General features: G+C 38.1%; 1 protein-coding gene across 2 annotated transcripts; it reads left to right on the forward strand.

Annotated features, from left to right (window-relative positions):
• The first annotated feature begins 828 nt into the window (after positions 1–828).
• LOC105056053 (SNF1-related protein kinase regulatory subunit beta-2) lies at positions 829–8,744 on the forward strand. Of its 2 annotated transcripts, none has more exons than XM_010938114.4 (4): positions 829–1,401; positions 6,088–6,245; positions 6,361–6,523; positions 8,206–8,744. In XM_010938114.4, the coding sequence occupies exons 1-4, from the start codon at positions 1,210–1,212 to the stop codon at positions 8,527–8,529; spliced, it is 837 nt and encodes a 278-aa protein (XP_010936416.1). In that variant the 5' UTR covers positions 829–1,209; the 3' UTR covers positions 8,530–8,744. The 2 variants fall into 2 exon arrangements, with proteins under 2 accessions (XP_010936416.1, XP_010936414.1); XM_010938112.4 differs by having other exon boundaries at positions 832–1,401; positions 6,067–6,245.
• Positions 8,745–21,595: the final 12,851 nt, after the last annotated feature.

Genomic DNA, 21,595 nt, shown 5'->3' on the forward strand with positions numbered 1-21,595 from the left:
TAAATATAAATTTTTATATTCGATTAATATGTATATTTATCGGATGAAATAAATATAGGTGTGAATACGCTAATATCCCGACTGCATCCGAGTTTTCGGTCCTACTGCAGAATATAGAGTTTCATAATTTTTTTATCATAACAAAAGGGGGAGCACCAAAAAGGTTTTCCCTGTAGAGTAATTATCGTTTCATCCTCAGATAATTACAACTTTTCTTGGGCCCCACCATTTAAATTAGTCTCGAGATTTCGATATCATGGGCCCACCGCTTCCATTTGTGCCCCATCCCAGGATGCCGTCAGGTAAAACATCCACGTGGATGACCGTATTTTCCGGTGAGACATATATTTTTTTTTTATCACATTTGTCACGCAGATGGGCACCTTTTATTGTATAAGCTAGAGGAAGACAAACACCTGATCCAGTGGTTAGTGGAATTTAATCATACAACTGTTGTCCTATTTTATTTTGCCCTTTTTCTGATTCCAAACAGCAATGATGCCTCTGAATGATCTTCCGAACTAATTGGAGAAAGGAAAAGAAGGGAAAAAGTTCCCAAAATAAAAAAAAAGTCAGATATCCACTATATCTTACAAAAATCAAAACAACAAGATAAAAAAAAAAATTACAACTACAGTAAGGGAAAAAAAAAAAAAGGGGGGAGAAAATGTAATTATTGTTTATTTAAAAGTATGTATTTATTGTTAAAAATTAGACGGCCAACTCTTGGATCCGAATGGGTTGGTGTCTGTTTGGGGCTCTTCTGACGTAGGGGTGGATGTGGGGTTTGCTTTCTTGCTCTGTTTCTAGAGACAGGTGGCTGCCTGTTTTCCCTGTTCCTGTCCCGTGTCCACTTCCCCATCCCTTTTCTTTCTCTGAACTTTTCTATAGCCTTCTCTCTTTTGCGAGGCAGCAGGAGACAGAGGGAGTTGTTGGAATCCTCTCTCTCCCTGTCCCTCTCCCTGTCTTTCGATTTTCCTAGTGATGAAAAATGGGATCCATTCCAGAGTCCAGATTTTGCGAGAAGCAATTTTGATTCCAAGCAGTATTTTTTAGCCTTTCGGTCTCTTTGATCTTTGGTTTTTAACTAACCAGCCTCATAGATTGGTTTTTGCTTAAGGTTCTATATGGGAATGAGGTGATATTGTGGGAAAGAGGAGGTTTTGATCATCAAAATTTTATCTTTAGATCAGACAATCTGTCTTCCTAATGGGTAATGTTAGTAGTATCCGGGGAGGAGAGGGGGCCGGGCTGCAGCAGGAGGGGGAGGGGCAGCTGCAAGAGGGGAAGGGGCAGGCTTTTATCTCTCACTCTCAAGGAGAATCAGAGTATTTGATGGGGCAGAGCCCTCCGCAGAGCCCCAGACGTGCAGCGAGGTCTCCTCTGCTCTTCACTCCTCAGGTCATTTCTCATACCTCGGTTTCTCTCTTCCTTTCTCTCAATTTTATGTCTTGGAAAAGAAGGAAAGAATTCCACTAAAAAAAAAAAAAAAAAAGAAAAGAAAAGAAGGAAAGAAAAGAACTCACATTCAGTATGTGTTACTTTCTCTTTTGTGGTTATCTTCTATGTCGATGAATGTTAGTTAATAGTTATGAACCGAAAGAGATTGGTGTGTGTCTGTTAATTCATGAGTGCGATTTTTTCTTGTCAAGTTTTCTTCTTTATTGTTTTAGAAAAAGCCACCCATATCTATGTTTGGATATTTTTTTTTTTTCCTCATTAGAATTTGTTTTCAAATTCTCGTGAATATATTTTTTCCTTATAGTTGATTGTTACCTGGGTTTTAGTTAATGCTTTCCATATTTTCAATATATTTGAGTTAACGGACTGTTGCTTGTCCTCTGTCTACTATCTAGAATTCTGTTTTGTATCAAGTAATATTGCTTTGCCAATTTGAAAATTTCCTTATGTCTACCATCTAGAATTCTGTTTCTTTTTATTTTCTCATGAGAATTGTTTTACATGTTGACATAAATGATATATTGGTTGGCTGTGCGTTAGTGTTCCCAGTTTTGTTACTTATGCTAGTTTTTACTAGTTTGTATCAGTCTTTTAAGAAGCAATTTGAGAGTTGGTAGGCTGGTTAAATTTTGGTGGTGCAGTTTAAATGAGTATTTGTGCTAGTGATTTCACGGATTGGGATAGGAGATGTTTGTCTTAATGGAATTAGTATATCTTCCAAGGTTCACCATCTTGGTACCCGACCTTACTGGTACCATGCTGGTACAGTGTCGGTATGCTCGGAACAAGGGTATACTGAGTCTCAGGTTGGTACAATATAATATGGTGCACCCAGTATGGGCTGGTATGCCCTGGTATGGCAAACCCCCTTAGGCCAGTCAGTTGTATTTGGGTTACTTAAAGTTGGTTCCATTTGATTCCTGTAGTTTCAGAAGGATATTGATAGGATAGTTGGATGAATCTGGTATTTTGAAGCAAACTTTGATAATCTAGATTCAAGTAATGTGGATCATTCAGATCTGTGTACGCATTATAGAAACTCAAAGAACATAAATGACAAAGATGAAAAGAAATGCATCAGGTCATTTAAAGAGGATGGTGAAAGCAGAAAATCGTCTCTCTCTCTCTTTTTTCTCTCTAAGATTAAATATATGACTTGTTTGTCTCATAACTTTCTTAGAGTAGGTCCAGATTTAATCTGGCCATTTTGTTTCTTTAGAAGGATGGAGATAGATTTATCTTAAGATTGTTTTCCCCCTTCTTGTAAGGAAGAGATTATTTTAGCTTGTTGGCTAAAATAAGATTCTGATTTATGAAATCCATTCATATGTCTGATCCCATTCTGATCTCTTGAGTGTTTGACTTGGTTCTAATACTATAAGGAGTAAAGAACTATACAACTTTGTTTTCATCACTTGCATTACTTTCATCTAGTAGGATGTCTAATGTTCCGATGATAGTCTCTTACTCCGTGGAGCCTCAAGTCTGTTTATATTGATGCATTTCTTTAAAACTGGTGTGTAAATTTGCTGACCTTTTAAGGCCTTGTTCTGGTCGGGTGGGTCCATTATTTTTCTCCCAAATATGTTTTCTTCTAGATATTTTTCAAGTTGCACAACTTCAGGTGGATGTGCATTTAGAGGTTTCAACTACCCTTTTTCCTGTGCAAAATGGTGGGTGATTCCCATCCCACATTTCATTGATGAAATGAAATAAGAACTGGATTGACAGACCCAATCCAGTAAGAACAAAGCAAGCCCAGTTCAGACATATGAAACGTAAACCCAAACCATGTTGCATTGCTTATTGTTGTAATCATCTGGTTATATGGAAGAGATAAATATTAAGATTGCTAATGTCGATCATGGATTTCTGTTTTCATAAGTTTGGGGCATGATTTGGTTGTTTGAGGTTTTCATACTTTTAGCTGATTGATAAATGCCTTTCCAGCCAAAAAGTTTCCTTTGTCCTGTATGCAAAAGCCTCCAAATGATTTTATGACCCATGATCATGAGGCATTCATCACCTGGTGTTGTTTAATGCATCTGTTTTTGCAACTCAGTAATAACAGAACTGGTTCTTCATTTTACCTTAAATACCAAGGCCTATATATAAGACTATCTCACTTGTGGTTTTCATGATTTATTATAATTTATCTTAAATGCCTGTAAGCTACATCCTAAGATATGCTTTGCATATTTGAGAATGTTTGTGATAACATTTGTATCCTTAATCTTAACTTTAACCACCATCCCTTCTCTTACTTGTACAGGGTCAGCTTATAAATGAGATATGACTTTGTAATTAAGTTAATTATGGTAAAAGCAATCCTTAATCAATCATAGCACATGCTGATTATAAATGTGTCACGGAAGAATGTGTTCTTTTTGGTTAAATTTGGCTACCTGGTCAAATTCACCTTCATTTCCTTGGCAGTTATGCCCTATGGTTCGAAGTTGTATAAAAGTTCATTAATTTGCTTTTAGGGATCATATGTTAATGAGGTTTCCTAAGGTTATATATTGAAAATGGCACTGTATCTCCTAATACATTTTTCTTAGGTGGACAGTTCTTTTAATAAAGTAGTCCACCTATTTGAAATGAGAAAATTGGAAAACAAGTTTAATAGCAGTGGCTAGTCAGATTTGTAATAAGCTTGCTTGGTTGGTATATTAAGGTTCCCAGGAAGCTTCACACAAATACATGGATAGTTATGTAGGAAAAGATTCTGGTTACTGACAATTTTTTTACCATGAGGGAGACAAAGATGGACAAGGCGACTGCATATGTGTCTTTACAGGCCAGATAATTTTCTTATGCCTCTTCACTGTCCTTTAGTAGATGTCTTTTTGTCTCTGAAGAGTCGGTTCATCTCAATGTCCCTTTATTAGAGGTTTCCTATTTCATGGTTTCATCAACAAACTAATTCCATGGTGATGGTTAAAGCCATGTTTGCTGTGATCCCACATGCTATGAAATGAAGGTCATAACAAATGTTATTGCACCTTCAGAAGAAGGCTTCTTACTATGGCAAGGTTTCTTGTTGGAGATGTAATATGTGCCTGTCATTGTGGGAAGTGGATCTTGTGACTGAGAGAGAGCCTTCTATGTCAGTTCCCTCCAAGTGAATGTATAGCTCTCTTATGTGCTTTCTGGATCAGGGGGTTAGTCCATTATGTTGTTTTTATCCTTTTGTATGGTAATAATTAGTGCTTCTTTTGGAATCCGCTTGTTGCTTGTAATATCTTTATTTTATGCTCAAAATTTACATAACTATTTTTCTGTCCTTTCTTTTTTGGGGAAGTAATGCTTCTGTCATGATATATCACAGCTTATATCTCCTTCCTGTGCAATGTTTTTCTATTGTTGTTTTTCTTCCCTTTGTTTTCAGGATTTATGTAGTATTCAAACTGTTGTTCCCCCTTTATCTAGGCACTTTTTGTCCATGTCATTAAGGGGGAAAACCTTGTTAATGAATTGTTGGTATATTTGTGAAGGATTTATTTGTATATTTTGTAGTATGCTGAGACTAGTAGGCATGGCAAGCATATTAAAACATTCACTTTAGTTTCACATCTGCTGTCACTTCAACCTGTAACCAATAGAATCAGGCACTTCAGCCAGAATTTTTTCTCTTTAATTTTCTTTTTTCTTTTAATTTTAAGTGGAACCGGGTCCATTTCTTCTTTAACTTCTTCCATTTGCTATTTTATGAATATCCAGTGCATCTAATCTTCATTTGGTTTGTTAAATTTGAACATTTTGTGGGTTCTCCCTCGGGCCCTCGGGCCTATTGTGAACAAGATATTTTTTCTTTTGATGAATGGAGGATTAAGACAAATTTTTGTTTCTATATTTACAAGATGTGCGGGACTTATCTTGGGTGTGTGGACCATGGAACTCTCAATGCATACAGTGATGCTTTTCTGTTTCTGCTCCTTGAGTTGACAATTCCTATTTGTGTTGGCTTCTGAGGATAGCCTATACCAGTAGTGATAACAGAAATGCTACATTGAAGTCTTTGACATTTTTTATGGTCCCAGATGTGTTCATAGTTGTTAAAGGATACCTTTGGATTCAGCAGGAAAAGGGATTTTTACATTGTTCTGAGATAGGTCCTCTTCACGACTAGGCAGATTATTAAATACATTGAGGACTTTGACATCTTTGTATTGTTACAGGATAGGTGCTCTCTTTCTTAAAAGTTACTAGGTGACAATACACCACCCTTTGGAGGAAGAGGGATGTAATATGATCATGTGATCTTGGTCTTGTTTTGGTTTTTGTCATCAGTATAACAGCACAAGCAGTATCATCACTTTCCAGGATAAAGCACATCATGTAGCTTCACTGAAAAGTATCCATCATTTCAAAGACAATTAGTCAGCTTTTTGTCTGTCCTTTATCAAGAAACTACTTACTGATCATAGGTTCATGCAATTTAGATGTATTGCCATTGTTCTTGCTTGAGTTAGATGTGAATTGTAGACTGTTTTTTTTTTTTTCATCAATCTGCTATCGGAATCACTTAATCTGGCTCTAATAAAGCCTCCTCATGTTCTACAATCTACCAAAAAAATTATGTTGTCCCTTTGATTTTCCCAGACCCCCGTGGTTCCACTGCAGAGACTTGAAGAGATGCATTCAGCAAGTGATTCATGGATGCAAAGTTTAAAGGAGTACGAGAATGTCATCTATGACCAAGGAATTCCAACAATGATAAACTGGAGCCATGGTGGCAAGGAAGTCTTTGTGGAAGGATCCTGGGATAACTGGAAGACAAAGTATCAAGGACTAGACTTGACTTATATATGCAACATCTACTGTTCTTTATTTCAAACTATGTAAAAGTTTTAAGGGACTAAGCATCTCATGTACAGATGGATTTTACTATTGCAGGAAACCATTGCAAAAGTCAGGCAAGGACTTTACGATCATGAAAGTACTTCCATCAGGTTTCTACCAGTACAGATTCATTGTTGATGGAGAATGGAGGTATGCATCTGACATTCCCTGGATGCGTGATGATATAGGGAATGCTTATAACATCTTAGACTTGAAGGTAACTACTTTAGCCTATTATTTTATCAATTCTTCATAATTAACCTTGTGAAGGTGCTCCATCATATATATTACACTATGCTACTTTCCATTATCTCTAGTATATTTTATTCTGATTTTATGTTGTTAAAATGAATTTTATGGAATATAGGATACTAGCTCTATGGTCACATATCAACCAGTTTCCCTTTAACGCATGAGCAGGTGGGTTTATGCATGTCACTGGTATCTCTCTGGGTTATGCTTGTTACCTTAAAAGGGGACAGGTTAGAGTCCAACATGACTCTCTTATAATCCTTTCAACAGATCTTTGTGCATGCACATGCGTGCGTGAGAGAGAGAGAGAGGTTTTCATCATCACTCATATGGTACCTCTGATGTACTATTGTGTTTCTGTTGTCTTTTTCTCATGTAATTCTCCCATGGAATTTGCTTGGGTATGATGTGCTCCTTTTGTTAGTTGCTTTCTTGGACTGAAAAAGGTTTAGTTGGTTCAGGACAAAGAAGGTGATATTCTTTCTTGCAATCCCACTTGTGGTAGACTTTGTACTTCATTCTTGACAAATAATGAAGATCTTGCTTAACCTAAGAGATGTAAATGTATGGATCAAACATCACCTATTTTGTGTTTTTGTTAATTCCTTGTCCTCCTTTGCTTGAGCAGTTATTGGAGTGTAATACAGAATCTGGAGATTACATATGTGGAGTGCAACACCAGATTTGTTGATCTCAAAACATGTTAAACAATTATTGATTCAGATCAAGTATCCTTTAAGTAGCCACATCAAGATTGATGCTGTCACCACTATTCTGATCTCAATAAATAATAATCTCTCAACCCCTTGATGAAACATCGCCCAATGATCTGTTCATAACTTAAAACAAGCTAGTCAGTATATACTGTTTTGGAAGAAGCCACAGCATCAAGTCCATCAATTAAGGCCCCCCTTTCTGGGTCATTTATTCTCTGATGGCCGCTCAGTAAGAGGAGAAATCTAAATAAGATTACATAGGATTAACTGTTCTATCCCTTCACTTTCAGTGTCCGAGCAGGCCTTGCATTGATAGAGCATTGAGGCCACCATATTGTTATACTTGTTATTGAGTATAAAGTAAACTAATATGCATTCTTGCCATGACTTTGCACTTTGTTAGTACATAAGAACTTAAATAAAAGTTCCTACTTATTTGGCTTGATGAGCTAAAACATTTTTAGTCAGGTGAGCCATTGTTCTATAGGCCGCTCCTTTATTATATATGCATTGGCCAGGGATGCTTTAGCCACAAGGGCTTGAGATGAAATTGGGATATGAAAGAGGTAAATGTTATATGATGCTCCAATTCATCTATCCAGTTTTGTTCTATTACATATTGTTTCTTTTGGTTTGCTGAAATTTTGTTTAGATAGTATCAAAAGTATGCTTATGAACCAACTACTCACCTATGAGGACAACCTGCAATGAATTTGATAAATGTTACCATTCTTGATGAACTTTGAAGCTCTGCACAGGAGTTCATCCATGTCCATACCACATGCATCACATACTGCATATTTTAGTTATATAAAGTAACATCTTTTTTCCTCTATGACAAAGTTGTTAAATAATATCTCATCACTTTCTCTAACAGAAGTTAAGATTTTATCATCAAAATTTACATAGAAACTGCAAACTTGCGGCGCAGGAATTTGTCCCTGAGAACATAGAAAGCATTGCTGGTTTTGAGCCACCTCCATCACCCGACTCCAGTTATAATAATTGGCCACCTGGTTCGGAGGATTTTGCCAAAGAACCACCAATTGTCCCTCCACAGCTGCACCTTACCCTTCTCAATGCACCAGCCGTCATGGACAGCCCCTCCTCTCTGTCAAGACCGCCGCATGTAGTGCTGAATCACCTTTACATTCAGAAAGGGAAGAGTGATCAACCCGTCGTGGCACTCGGCGCAACACGCAGGTTTCTGTCTAAGTACGTCACTGTGGTGCTCTACAAGTCCCTGCAGCAGTAATTGCTGAGAGAGTGGATCACATAGACGTATGGACTTGGGAGAGATTGTTGTAGAGTGTTCTCATATAACCATAATGAATTATGCCAAACACTTCCGACTGCAGTCGAGAAAAGAAAGAAACATAAACAGCGCCTGATATCTCTACTCAGGCAGAGATCAAACATCAGACAATTATAGTGATATTTGTTAAATGATTGGAGTCAAATATTTTTCAAGTTTCACCTTCGTAAGTGTTGGCTTTGAGTTATACGACAAGTTGCTTATAAATTGAAAAGTTGGAAAAAGAAATGAATACCTCATGTCTGAACACGAGGTAAATTTTGAAGTGATGAGATCATGCATAAAGACTTCTAGATGTTTATGTTTTAGCTTGCTAATGGACCTTTCAAAAATACTTGTGCCAACTTTTATATAACAAATTTCTTTCTATTTTCATGTTGATATCTTTCATATCCTATAGCATCAAGAGCAATAATCATTTAAAAAACAGTTTTATTATTATTACTACCACTACTACTAGGATGTTTATTCACAACAGAAATGATAGATTGGAAGGACCTTAATGGAACTGCCGGACCTTGCTTGACAGGTTTCTTAGTTAGAACTACCGTCAACAGTCATGGCTTTGATATCAGATCGTATTCTAAGCCATTAATGGTGTCCTTGCTCCTTTTAGAACTTATAAGAGGGAGAGGAAAGAAGCTGCCTTGCAGGTTTACACTTTCCAGCCTACTCACCTGCCACCTACCCAAGGTGCCATTAGATTTGGTTGTAAAGTAGGCAGTATAGAGATTCTTCACGTACTTCATATAAAGATGGCCCTCTTTCCTGTTTCCGGTTCAACGCACACAGCATGCTCTCATTCCTTACAGTGCTATTCTGTCTATGATTCATTAGCCTCTCCAATCATTAATTAGCCTCACTAACTCCACTAGTGGTGACTCGAAGTTTGGTATCCTCTTTACGTAACCAAATATATGCAAATAAGACCTCAACCAACAAAAGCTGTGAAGCGACTCCGCTGAGGACCAAACCTCTTTGGGCTTTTACCATTTATATTTTTTTTATTTGTCTATCTATTTATCTATCTATCTATCTATCCATCTATCTAGTTGACTATCTATCTATCTATTTATTATTAAAGGACTCCCACACACTACCCTTAGACCAAACCGATCAAAAAAAAAAAAAAAAAAAGGTTTTTGTATTCTAGATAGTCAATGGAGGACTTTGAAAGAGAATCTGCTGCCTATCCAAAATTATCGACTTTTTGTAACTCATGTAAAACAACAATAATGACAACAATAAAGAGCAAGATACCATGTTGAACACCGGACTTCCCATTATATACAATAGAGATACTTGTAAAGCAGTTATTAATATTTCTTTTGAATACTAAAATAGAAATGCAATTATCATTTATGGATTGTCCAGGTTTTTTCCAACTAGAAGATACTTGGCCTACCGGGTTCATAAGGTGGTGACTTGTTGGTCCTGATTTCATGTGAGGCAGCGAGTCATCGAAAAATATGTCAAGCAAGTTATGTTGTGAAAGCATCAGAAATGACATAGCGGCAAAGCATGACCAAGTTCAAGAAGGGAACAATTAAGGCTGCATTTGGTTATATTTTTTAATTTTTAATTTTTGATTTTTAAAAAATATTTTTTATTTTTTATTTTTATTTTTGCTATTGAGTAAAAGTAAAAAAGTAAAAAATATGCTTAGAAATTTTGATTTTTTAGTAAAAGTAAAAATATAAAGGGAGAAGAGTTTGAGAAGGGAGGAAGAAGGGGGTGGGGATGTAAAGAGCTCGACAAGGGAGAAAGGTTCGGGCTCTTACTTTTTTGTTTAACGTTTTAGATGTGGAGAAGCAAAAAAAAAATAGAAAAGTAAGTTTTGAAGAACAAAAAATTTTTGCTTTGCATATAAAGTAATTATTTTGATTTTGATTTTTTACTTTTCATGATATTATCAAACATTACTTTTTGATTTTTTTAAAAAAAATTAAAAAATAAAAAAAATATTTTTTTAATGGCTAACCAAATGCACCATAAGTAAATCTAGTTTAAATATGTTACTTAGATGTAAGCACAACATGATAGAAATGCAAGATAAGTATTTTAACTCTTTGCAAGGAAAGATCACTACAGTAATCAAGGTCATTGCCGACGCTAATAACTGTTATTCCCTACACTTATAAATGTTGCAAAGTTCACTTTCGATACTTTTAAAGTGTTTGAAAATGCATTGGTAAGTGAAGCATAATTTTTTTTTTTTTTTGATGCTTGAAAAAAATGTCGGCAACTACCGATACTTTAATGCATTGCTAACCACAGGGAAGCTACCGACATTTTTAAAAGCATCGGTATTTATCGATGCTTTAGTGCATTGGTAAAAGCTTTTAATACTAATGCTTTATTGCGCTGCTAAATTAGTTAATTGGCGATGCTTTAAAATATTGATAATATTCTTTTTTAGCAAAAAAATAACTGAAAAAAAATTACTAATATGCACAAAATACATAAATCTATCCAAAATTTCTAAAAAATCAAAAATCAATGTAAAATCATAATAAATACTCCATATAATATATATATATTTATTTATTTATTTATTAAAAAATATGATTATATTGTTCATCATGTTCATTAACTACAACCATAATCAAAGACAAAAAATCAAAAGAAATGTATATCTATAAAACTCAAAAAAAGAGAGAGACATCGGACTATCAATGATTCATAGAAGCATGATTGTCATTGGCTTTATGATTACCGAAACTATCGAGAGCTTACAATAAAAATATAAAATACTTTAGTAGTTGAGAATACGAAAATCATAACTTAAATTAAATGATTAAGTCTATGTAAAAATATAAATACAACAAGATATGTATTCTAGAAGAATCTACAAATATCTGTAACGTAGATATCAACTACTTAATTTGAATCATCATAGAGGATATCACTATATCATAGTTCTGCCTCATTGCCTCCATCCGCGTCTTCATCCGTGCCTCGATCATATGAATATCTATATTGTTAAAATTCTTTCTAGCATCCTGAGTACATCGATTTACTTCAAATAACTGATCAGTGAAGATGTTTTCAATTCTATAATCTCTCATCCAACCATAATGGTCTCGTCCCAACAATATCATCTGGAGCTCAATACTACTGGCCTTTGCAGATGCAGAGAACTCACTTATATGCTTTGCAACAAGAGATGCAGCTCTCTCTTCTATTTAAAAAAATATATATTAATATTATATTAAAAATAAAATTATAAATTATTATACTAAATGATTATCAATATATATATAAATATATCCCTCGACTTCTCATGGACAGAATTGCCATCTCGATGGTCTAACAAAATCCCACGTAAGCTCTCCTGATGTGATGCCGTCCACGTTAAAGAAAAAAGAAACCAAACTATAAGCTAAGAAAGCCGTATCAAAGTGAACAATTCCTTCTGATGGCAACAAAATATTAAGCAACTCTCCTTTTTACACGCCACGTACTCATGCAGTTTTACGTCGATTTAGACATTACTCCAAGCCGTTCTTTAATTTGGAATGATGACCCTTCACCAACTCCACGAAAACTACTTTACAAGCAACAGAGCTGCATTGCAAGCCAAGACCCGGGAAGGCTTTGCAAGGGGACGAGTAAAGAGGGCACGAGAATTCTGATTGACTGAGGGAATCATCTTGTTGCTCATCGGAAGCAAGCAGATTGTTTCTTCTTATCTAATTTTTGCATGATTGCTGGCATGAAGTAACTCTTACTTCTGTATGATATTAGGAAGTTAGTAGATTATTTCTTCTAATCTAATCTTTGCATGATCACTGGCATGGAGTAACTCTTGTTTCTGTATGATATTTCAGCTTTCCTTTGTGGATCCTCCCTACCAAGTATAACTCGAGTATGGTGTCAAACGTGTTCATAATCTTATATCCTGCACCCTCCATGAAAAGAAGAAAAATACTGTCTCGTGACATTCTATCATATATGATGTTTTGAAGTGCATGAGTAAATTTAGAGGACCAGAAGTTCTAGCTAGTGTTCTAAAATTAGGTTAAATTTATATAAGTTGAGGCCTAGAATCAACGTACCCAGGTAATTGCGTCAAAATACTACCATCTTATTTCATCAAAAAAAAAAAAAAAAATACTACCATCTTAATTGCTTCTTGTGTCCTGTTGCTAGTTTGAATTTGAAATTGCCCGGAATTAATCCCAGTTGCAGGAAATTCCTACAATCTGAAAACGTGAATATTTTTAGTGGCTATGCATTATTTTGTAGCCCTTAATCCAAATACGCCACGTTTATATTCTTTTGTTGTCATCAAAAGGTCTACCACGTACAAAATAGGCAGTAGAAGGTCTGTTGACCCTTTTAAGTTCAGAACTCGATCGTATGATCTAATAAAACTTTTTAATTCCATGCATCTAAAACCTTGGGAATCTAAACCCTTAGGCTATCCACTTCTCTAATCGTTAGCTACAAAGAGTTACATGCTAAGCTTCTCAATTCCATTTATTGACTCTTAAAAGTGCTAACGTACGACCTTATAAAACTTTCATGTAATGAAAAACTTAACCATTGGCCTATCCTTTTTGTAACAGTCGGCTACAAGAGATACATATAAGCTTCTTAATTCGAACATGAAACACGTAAAAAGGAATATTAATGATGCTCTCTTTCCTTATCATCACCATAGCCCTCACAATCAAGAGAGAGTCAGTGTATGGATAGAAGTGTATCATACTCATATGTTCGGGACCTACATGGGCCACCAATAATATGGCCAATAGCTTATGGCTCGATATATAAGGTATTATCCATTTTAGCTATAAGCCTGGCAATTTTGCCTCTCTGAATTTTAATCCAAAAGATGCCTCACAAGAGAAAGATATTCCTTTCCTACATAAACCAAAGTTCCTCTCGACTCACAACCAATATGAGTCTAATGGTGTCCTCCTTCCTTACTTTTACTTTTCTTTACAGTCAAGGGCTCATGACTCGACATGCAAGAGATTGTTCACTTTGGCTCATGAGCCTCATGATTTTATCTTTTTAGATTTCAATCCAAAAAATACCTCATGCAAGAAGGGTGGTCATTTCCTATATAAGCCAGAGGCCTTTTTGACTCACAATCAATGTGAGACTAATAGTGGCCTCTTTTTTTATTATCACCAAGTCCCTCCTTCCCTCAATTAAGGAAGAGTCTGTATATGGACGGGAGGTGCTCTCCTTTCTTATTATTAACACACCCCCTTAGTCAAGGGAGAGTTCGTATATAGACGAGAAGTGTATCATAGCTGCAGATTCGCGGCCTGTATGGGCCACCAATATTATGGTCAAAGATTTCATGGCTCGATATATAAGGTATCGTCTACTTTGGCTCATAGGCCTCACGATTTTACTCCTCTAGATTTCAATCCAAAAAGTGTCTTGTATCGAAAGGACAGTCCTTTTCTATATAAACCAAAGTCTCCTTTGACTCATAATCAATTTGAGACTAATGATGCCCTCTTTCCTTATTAATTATAACCACAGTTCCTCCAATCAAAGAGAAGTCTCTGTATGGACAAGAGGTGCCCTCCTTCCTTATTACGTCATAGTCTCTCAGTCAAAGAGGAATCTGTATACGGATAGAAGGTGTATCACAATCACAAGTTCGAGACTTGCATAGGCCACTAATATTGTGGCCAAGGGTTCATAGCTCAAAATATGAGGTATTGTCCGCTTTGACCGATATGCCTCATAGTTTTGTCTCTCTGTATTTCAATTTAAAAAACACCTCATAAGAGAAGGGTGGTCTTTTCCTATATAAGCCAGAGTCTTCTTTGACTCATAACCAATGTAGAACTAATGGTCTCCTTCTTTGATCACTATAGCCCACCCTCCAAACTTATATCAGTCGAATAAGTCTATATTTGATCCTTTGCTTAGGTGATCATGATCACATGTTCCCATCTGGACCCAATTTTTTGCTAAGTCTTTTCATTAACCTAAGGGTTAATATTTTAGAAGTCTCAATCAGAGCTGTATCTCTAGTTGATCATCCTCATCGGTTTGGAGGTTCCAACTTGGGTCGAGATATTTTCTCATAATTGGTTGACTAGAATCGGAATTGGAGCTCGTATCTTTCGTTAGGTCAATTCTCATCCGACCAAGTCGAATCATCTCGAGTTGGAGCTCAAATATTTCGTTAGATCGATTTTCATCTGACTAAACCGAATCATCCCGATCCAAAATTCATACATTTCGTTAGGTCAATGCTTAATCGACTTGAATCATCCCAAGCCAAAGCTCATACCATTCGTTGGGTTGGTTCTCATCCGATCAAGTCGAATCATCTCAAGCTGAAATTTGTATCTCTCGTTAGATCGGTACTCAGCCGACCAAGTTGAATCATCCCGAACTAGAGCTCGTACCTTTCATTAGATCAATGCTTAATCAATCAAATCAAATAATCTCGAATCGAAGATCATACTTTTCATTAGATTGATTCTCATCAAACCAAGTTGAATCATCTCGAGTCAGAGGTCGTACTTGTTGTTAGATTAGTTTTTATCCAACCAATTCGAATCATCCCAATCAAAGATAGTCAATTAGCTGAAGTCGAGATTGATTTCGGGATGTTTATCTAGGAGATCGATCCAATCCTGATCTCAGTTGATTTTTCTTAGTCGCTTGGATAGATCCAGATCCTTAATTGATTTTCTTCTCTCCTCACTTCCGATGCCTGATTTCCTTCTCCTAAAAAGGTTGGTCATTTGACTTACTAAATCTTTAGCTCAACTCATTTTTGATATAAAAAATAATTCATAGGGATCTTCCTTGGTTGGCTGAGATCACCATCTACTAGACTCGTATACGATGCGAGGAGCACTTCATCATCTGCTCAACTTGATGACTTGAGAAGTTCATGGCCTCAAGCTTAGACTCAAACATGAAGGGGCACCTGATATGGAGAATATTTCATCTGATGTCGATTCTTACCCAAGAAAAGCTAGACCTTAATGATCGACCTCATCACCTTGGCCACAGGTGATCTGAAGCTGTAATTGCGATAGCCCAAGATCTTCGATACTAGTTATGCCATTAATCACTATCCTATTGTCACCATGAGGACAAGATGTCTGGAATAAATGGATGATGATTGCGCCTGACTCCGGTGAAGAGCAACCTGCAAAAGAATTCTATTAGTCGGAATTATATCTGGCAAGGACCCTCCGATACTTAATCAGTGAAAAGTGGTGAACAGCAGATATTTTAGAATAGAATCTGACAGAATTTAGCCCAAAAATATCTGACCAATGCTATCCCCTTACCTCCCCTTTATAGGTAATTTGGGTATAACCATCGGACATGTGAGATCTCACCTATTGTGGCACTAAAGAATAGTGAACCCCCATTGTCGGACCATGATCATGGAGTTAGTGAGAGGCTTATGCCCACTAAAAGTCATGGTGTGGAGTAGTATCCAACGATTATGATATCATAACTATAGATTCTAATATATTGACTCTGTGTCGGTGATCTTAACGTACCGATTATATGTCGGTGCTTTTTATATACTGACTGACTATCAATCGATGACTCTGATATATTGACTGATCATCGATCATGTAGTCAATCGAGTCATTATAGTTGATTTGTAGCCGTCAGAGAAGTCGATTGGAAGTTACCGACAGTCAATCGGCCTATTGATTGATAGTCGACGGTCTGTATCCATGGTGCTGATAGAACATCGGATGATGAGCCTTGTAGATGCTGTAGTCGAACCAGATCTCTTTTGACAGTCCGACCATGATGGTCCATCATCCATTGCCGACACATGGTCGGGATGCCGACAGTGAATCAGGGGGAGTAGGTCTGATTGTCCCAACAATTGCCCTCCACTTCCAAATCCAAGGTAGCTTGACATGTTGGATGATGGGAGTTACCACATGTCGCCTCGAGTCCAAGATGGCTTTACACTTTGGACGACGGGAGTCACCATGTGTCACTTCGAGCCCCGATTCCATGGTCATTTAGGCTGTAAGTATTAATGGCCTTCTTGAAATTGAAAGTCTCTAACCATTCTGTCATTTTGATGATCGTGCGATCATCATTAGCACCTCTAGTCGAAGAGACGGTTATTAATGTTGCAGTCGATTAGACGGCTAGACAATTCGATTATTTTGAATTTAACCAGTCGGGTGCCGCCATGCATCCAATAATAATTGGCTCTTGATGACTCACACAGATAGTACTGACGTATCTCGATTAGGTGGTAGGTGCATCGAAAGGTCTGACTGATGTTCGGCCGTCATACTACCAAATGTCAAGATCTGAGAAGTCTTGATATGGATGAATTCATCATGTCCATCCGTAAGCTCTATGTAAAGGTTGTCTTTCTTCATTTAGATCTTTTTTTTTAGCTACAAACTCTGAGAGACCGAGAGTTTTGTGGGCATCGACTGTTGAGAGCTTTATTGGGGTTCCAGTGCATATTGAAAGCCTCATTTTCTTCTTCTCCATCTTCATAGTCTCCAGGTCTCTAGGGCTTTAGCTTTCTAGTTGGTCTCTTCTCCTTCCATCCTTGTTGCTTCCTTTCAGTTTCTTTTCCACCATTGTCCATGGCAAGTAGAAGTAGGAAGGGAAAAATTAAGGTTAGAAAAGAAAACAGGCCTGTAGACTGTGCTCCTAGCCCTGAACCCTCTCAGGGTAGTCAACCGACTGGTTCGGTTGGCGATTCCCTTTCAGATCCGGCAATAGAGGCTTTCTCTCTGACCAAATCCGCCGTCATTCACCTTCGAAAGCAGTATCACATCTCAGAGCAATTTCGGCTATGTGCACTCGGTTCAGATGACCGGATGGTTTCTCCTTCTTCAGACCATGTAGCCTTTTATGTAGAGAACCTTCGGACCGACCTTCATTTCTCGATTCCAGACTTTGTTCAGAATGTTTTGGATTATTATAGGATCTGTCCAACCTAACTTACTCCGAACTCTATTCAACTTCTTATTAGTTTTGCCTTGTTATGCCATATGCTTCCGACCAATCCTCGGATGTCATGTTTTCGATCCTTCTTCGTACTCCACCCTCACCCTAAGGCTGAGGGTTGGTGGTTCTTTAGTTTGAGGAAGGATGTATCCTTTATTATCGATCTTCCTTCTTCCATCCATGGATAGAAGAATCATTTTTTTTGTCTTTTTTTCTTTATCGTGGGACTTTCCTTCCACTTGGAGGAATCCGAGGGTGAGCTCGAATGAAAACACCAAAGTCGATGATGCCGACAGAGAAGACTTCCTCTGATTGAAGGACATGAAAATCACTTCATAGTGAAAGTTGTTGACGGAGCAGGCTCTGTATGATGCCAAACTTAGTTCGACACTTGCTGGAGGTATAGCATAGTGTAGTTCTTTCATTTTTTATTTGACTTCAAATTTGTAGCTAAGTTGTTGTTTTTTATTTGTAGCTATGCGACCATCTGCTAAAGAGATCCGATGGGTTGCCGTCAAGAAGAGGCCCACTGTTAGTGTGGGTCCCTCTCGGACCTCGAAAAAGAGTCGACCCGACACACCGTTGTTAGTTACCCCCGAGGTCGTCGTCGAAGTGGTTGTTGCATTGTTAGCCGCGGTGGTGCTTCAACCACTTGAAGCCTTATCGCTTGTTAGGCAACCAAGCGATCATGACGTCATTGTGGTCGTTGATCCAAAGTCGGCCAACGAGAGGCCGACAGTATCTCGGGTGCCACCTACACCTGAATGGATGGCATCTCCAACCGTCTAGCCATCTGCTCAGGAGCGAGAGAAGGCACCAGAAGTTTCAGTCGGTGGTGAGGCTCCGGAAGAGTGTGACATTCGGGTATCTATTGGGGAGTCGACCCTGGGTGATCTGAAACTGGCCAAAAAGCTCCGGGGGGCCACACTTCTCTCGATAGATTGGGAGAATAGGAGGAGCCGAACCATGTCTGACATATTTTCATCATTTTACTCGATAATCCTTAGTGTAAGTTGGTATTCTATTTTCCACTTACCTTTCTTCTACTTATTTTTTTCCAATTGTTCTCCTTCTTTTCAGTTGGTGCACGACATATCGGCATTAGAGAGAGGATATCGAGGGATCGTAGATCTCCAATGCACATGGGTTGAGAAAGTTGTGATTGCAAATGCCGACAAAGTTATTGCTATAGAACGTTTGCAAGCGATAACCGAGCAGGAGAAGTATCAGGAAGAGATTTTTTGCACGAAGGCTGAGTTGGAGTCAGCTCGAGCTGAGTTGGAGTTGGCTCAGCAGTCTGTCAAGTCCCAAAAGGCCCGAATCCAGAAGAAGAAGAATGTAATCAGTTGACTCTAGGGGGAGCGTAATGACTATTTTAGAGAGCTGGAGAAGCATTAGGCCATCAAAGTTTGACTGGCACTGGCCGATGCAGAGTTGGCTTCTACCAAGCAGGAGGCGAAGACCACCCAAGAAGCTCTCAGTTGGGTGCAAAAGGCTTTTAGTCGAGCCATCAAGGACTATAAGAAGACTGAGGACTTCAAGAATGAAGTCCTCGAAGGCAGCGATGAAGCCTAGGGTCAGGTATGCGGATGGTAGGGATGCTGTCAGGGAACTCTATTCGAAGCTGGATTTGAGCAGCATCACAATTTCGGCCCCTAAAGAAAGGGCGACAGAAGCAGCTCCGACTGTCAAAGGGACTGCCCCAGCCATTGAAGAAATCACATTAGCGTCAGCCAAAGTAGAGCTGGCTATCGTCGAAGTCCAAGAGATCGAACTAGTAATGGTGGCCGAAGCAGCAGCTGCAGCTGAAGTTGCTGGTGAAGATGAGCAATAGTTGGTGTAGATACATTTTTAGTTTTTGTTGTCGGACTGTAGTTTGACTTTTCTTTTGTAATCGGACCTTTATCCGATTTTGTAATCCTCTGTTGATAAATGAAAAAAAAATATTTTTTAAGTGTTGAACTTCTTGAATGTGATCGTCATTCATAGAAGATAATTGCTGCCAATGTAGTCGAATAGCAATCGATAGTTGATATCGTAAAATTTGATGAATATCTTTTGACGCATTATTCCGCTCGACTGTAGTCAAGTCGGCATTTGCTCCGTTCGACTATAGTTGAGTCGGCATATTATCCCGCTTGACCTTAGTCGAGTTTGATCACTGTCGTAGGTGGTCAAAAATAAAAATCGAATCGTGATCTAAAGATACAATTGGTGTTCAGCAAGATAATCTATGCTCAAAATTTAATCATGAATTTATCTTTTTTCAATCACGAAGGCTTGTAGTTTTTAGTGGTTTAGATTGCTTTAATTAAAATACAAATCTATGATTAAAGGATGGATTCAAAAATCTGAGGCACTTTTTTCTACTTTATTTTTCTTAACTTTATTTCTGTCAAACTTATTTTTTTTATCTTTTTAAAATTTTAAAATCTTAATTTTTTATTTTATTTTCTAATTTGAATATAATTTAATCTTTTGATCATTGAGGATACGATCTTGACTCATTCTATCTATATAGTTTGAGTTATATTTTATTTTTGACCGTCCACGATAATGATTAGACTCGACTAAGGTCGAGCGGGATAATATACCGACCCGACTACGATCAGACGAAGCAAATATCAACTTGACTATGGTCGTGCAGAATAATGCACTGAAAGATATTCGACAAATTCTACAACATCAACTACCGATTGCTATTCGATTATATTGGCAGCAATTATTTATTACGAATGACGATCACATTCAAGAAGTTCAACACTTAAAAAATATTTTTTCATTTATCAACAAAGGATTACAAAAGTGGACTAAGGTTTGGTTACAAGAGAAAAGTCAGACTACAGTCCGACAATAAAAACTAAAGACCTATCTACGCCGACTGTTGCTCGTCTTCACCAGCAATTTCAGTCGCAGCAGCTGCTTTGGCCACCATTACTGCTTCGGTCTCTTGGTCTTTGACAATAGCCGGCTTTGCTTCGGCCGACACCAGTGCCACTTCTTTAGTGGTTGGGGCAATCCCTTCGATAGTCGGAGTTGCTTCTGCCACCCTTTTTTTAGGGGTCGGAACTATGATGCTGCAGATCCAGCTTCAGATAGAGTTTTCCAACAGCATCCCTGCCATTCGCATACTCGATCGAGTAGGCTTCGTCACTGCCTTCGAGGGCTTTATTCTTGAAGCCTACAAACTTCTTGTAGTCCTCGATGACTCGACTAAAAGCCTCCTACACCCAACTGAGAGCTTCTTGGATGGTCTTCGCCTCCTCAATGGAAGTCAACTCCATATCAGTCAGTACCAACCTTACTTCGGTGGCCCAATTCTTCTTTGCTCTCCCTCCAGCTCTCTGAAATAGTAGTCGCGCTCCCTCTGGAGTCGACTGATTACATACTTCTTCTTCTAGATCTGGGCCTCTTAGGATTTGATTGACTGCTGAGCTGACTCCAACTCGACCTTCGTGTGGGAAATCTCTTTCTGATACTTCTCCTCCCGTGCAGTTGTCACTTGCAGACATTCTACGACAATAGCTTTATCGATATTTGCGGCTGCAACTTTCTCGACCCATATCTGATGGAGATCTGTGATACCCCGATATCCTCTCTTCAATACCGACATATCGTGCACCAGCTAAAAAAGAAGGAGAATAGATAGAAAAAACAAGTAGAAAAAAGGCAAGTGGAAAACAGAATACCGACTTACACTAACGATTGTTGGGTAAAATAACGAAAACATATAGGACATGGTTCGGCTCCTCCTATGCTCCCAGTCTATTGGGAGAAGTGCAGTCTCTAGGAGCTTTTTGACCTGTTTCGAATCACCCAAGGCCGACTCCCCAACAGATACCCAAATATCGCAGTGCTTCATCCACTCTTCTGAGCCTCATCACTGACTAGAACTTTTGTGCCTTCTCTCACTCCTGAGCAGATGGCTAGATGGTTGGAGCCGCCATCCATTCGGGCATAGGTGACATCCAAGATATTGTCGGCCCCTTGCTAGCTGGCTCTGGATCGACGGCCACGACAACATCATGATCGCTTGGTTGCCTAACAGGCGATAAGGCTTCAA

Source organism: Elaeis guineensis, chromosome 13, assembly GCF_000442705.2.
Source record: "Elaeis guineensis isolate ETL-2024a chromosome 13, EG11, whole genome shotgun sequence".
Classification (NCBI taxonomy): domain Eukaryota; kingdom Viridiplantae; phylum Streptophyta; class Magnoliopsida; order Arecales; family Arecaceae; genus Elaeis; species Elaeis guineensis.

What these genes read in the sequence shown, in the direction of transcription:
- LOC105056053 (XM_010938112.4), top strand. Translation starts at nt 1,210, where the DNA reads ATGGGTAATGTTAGTAGTATCCGGGGAGGAGAGGGGGCCGGGCTGCAG. An exon ending in CTCTGCTCTTCACTCCTCAG is followed by an intron (nt 1,402 to 6,066) that starts GTCATTTCTCAT and finishes TGATTTTCCCAG; the next exon opens with ACCCCCGTGGTTCCACTGCA. An exon ending in TGGGATAACTGGAAGACAAA is followed by an intron (nt 6,246 to 6,360) that starts GTATCAAGGACT and finishes TTACTATTGCAG; the next exon opens with GAAACCATTGCAAAAGTCAG.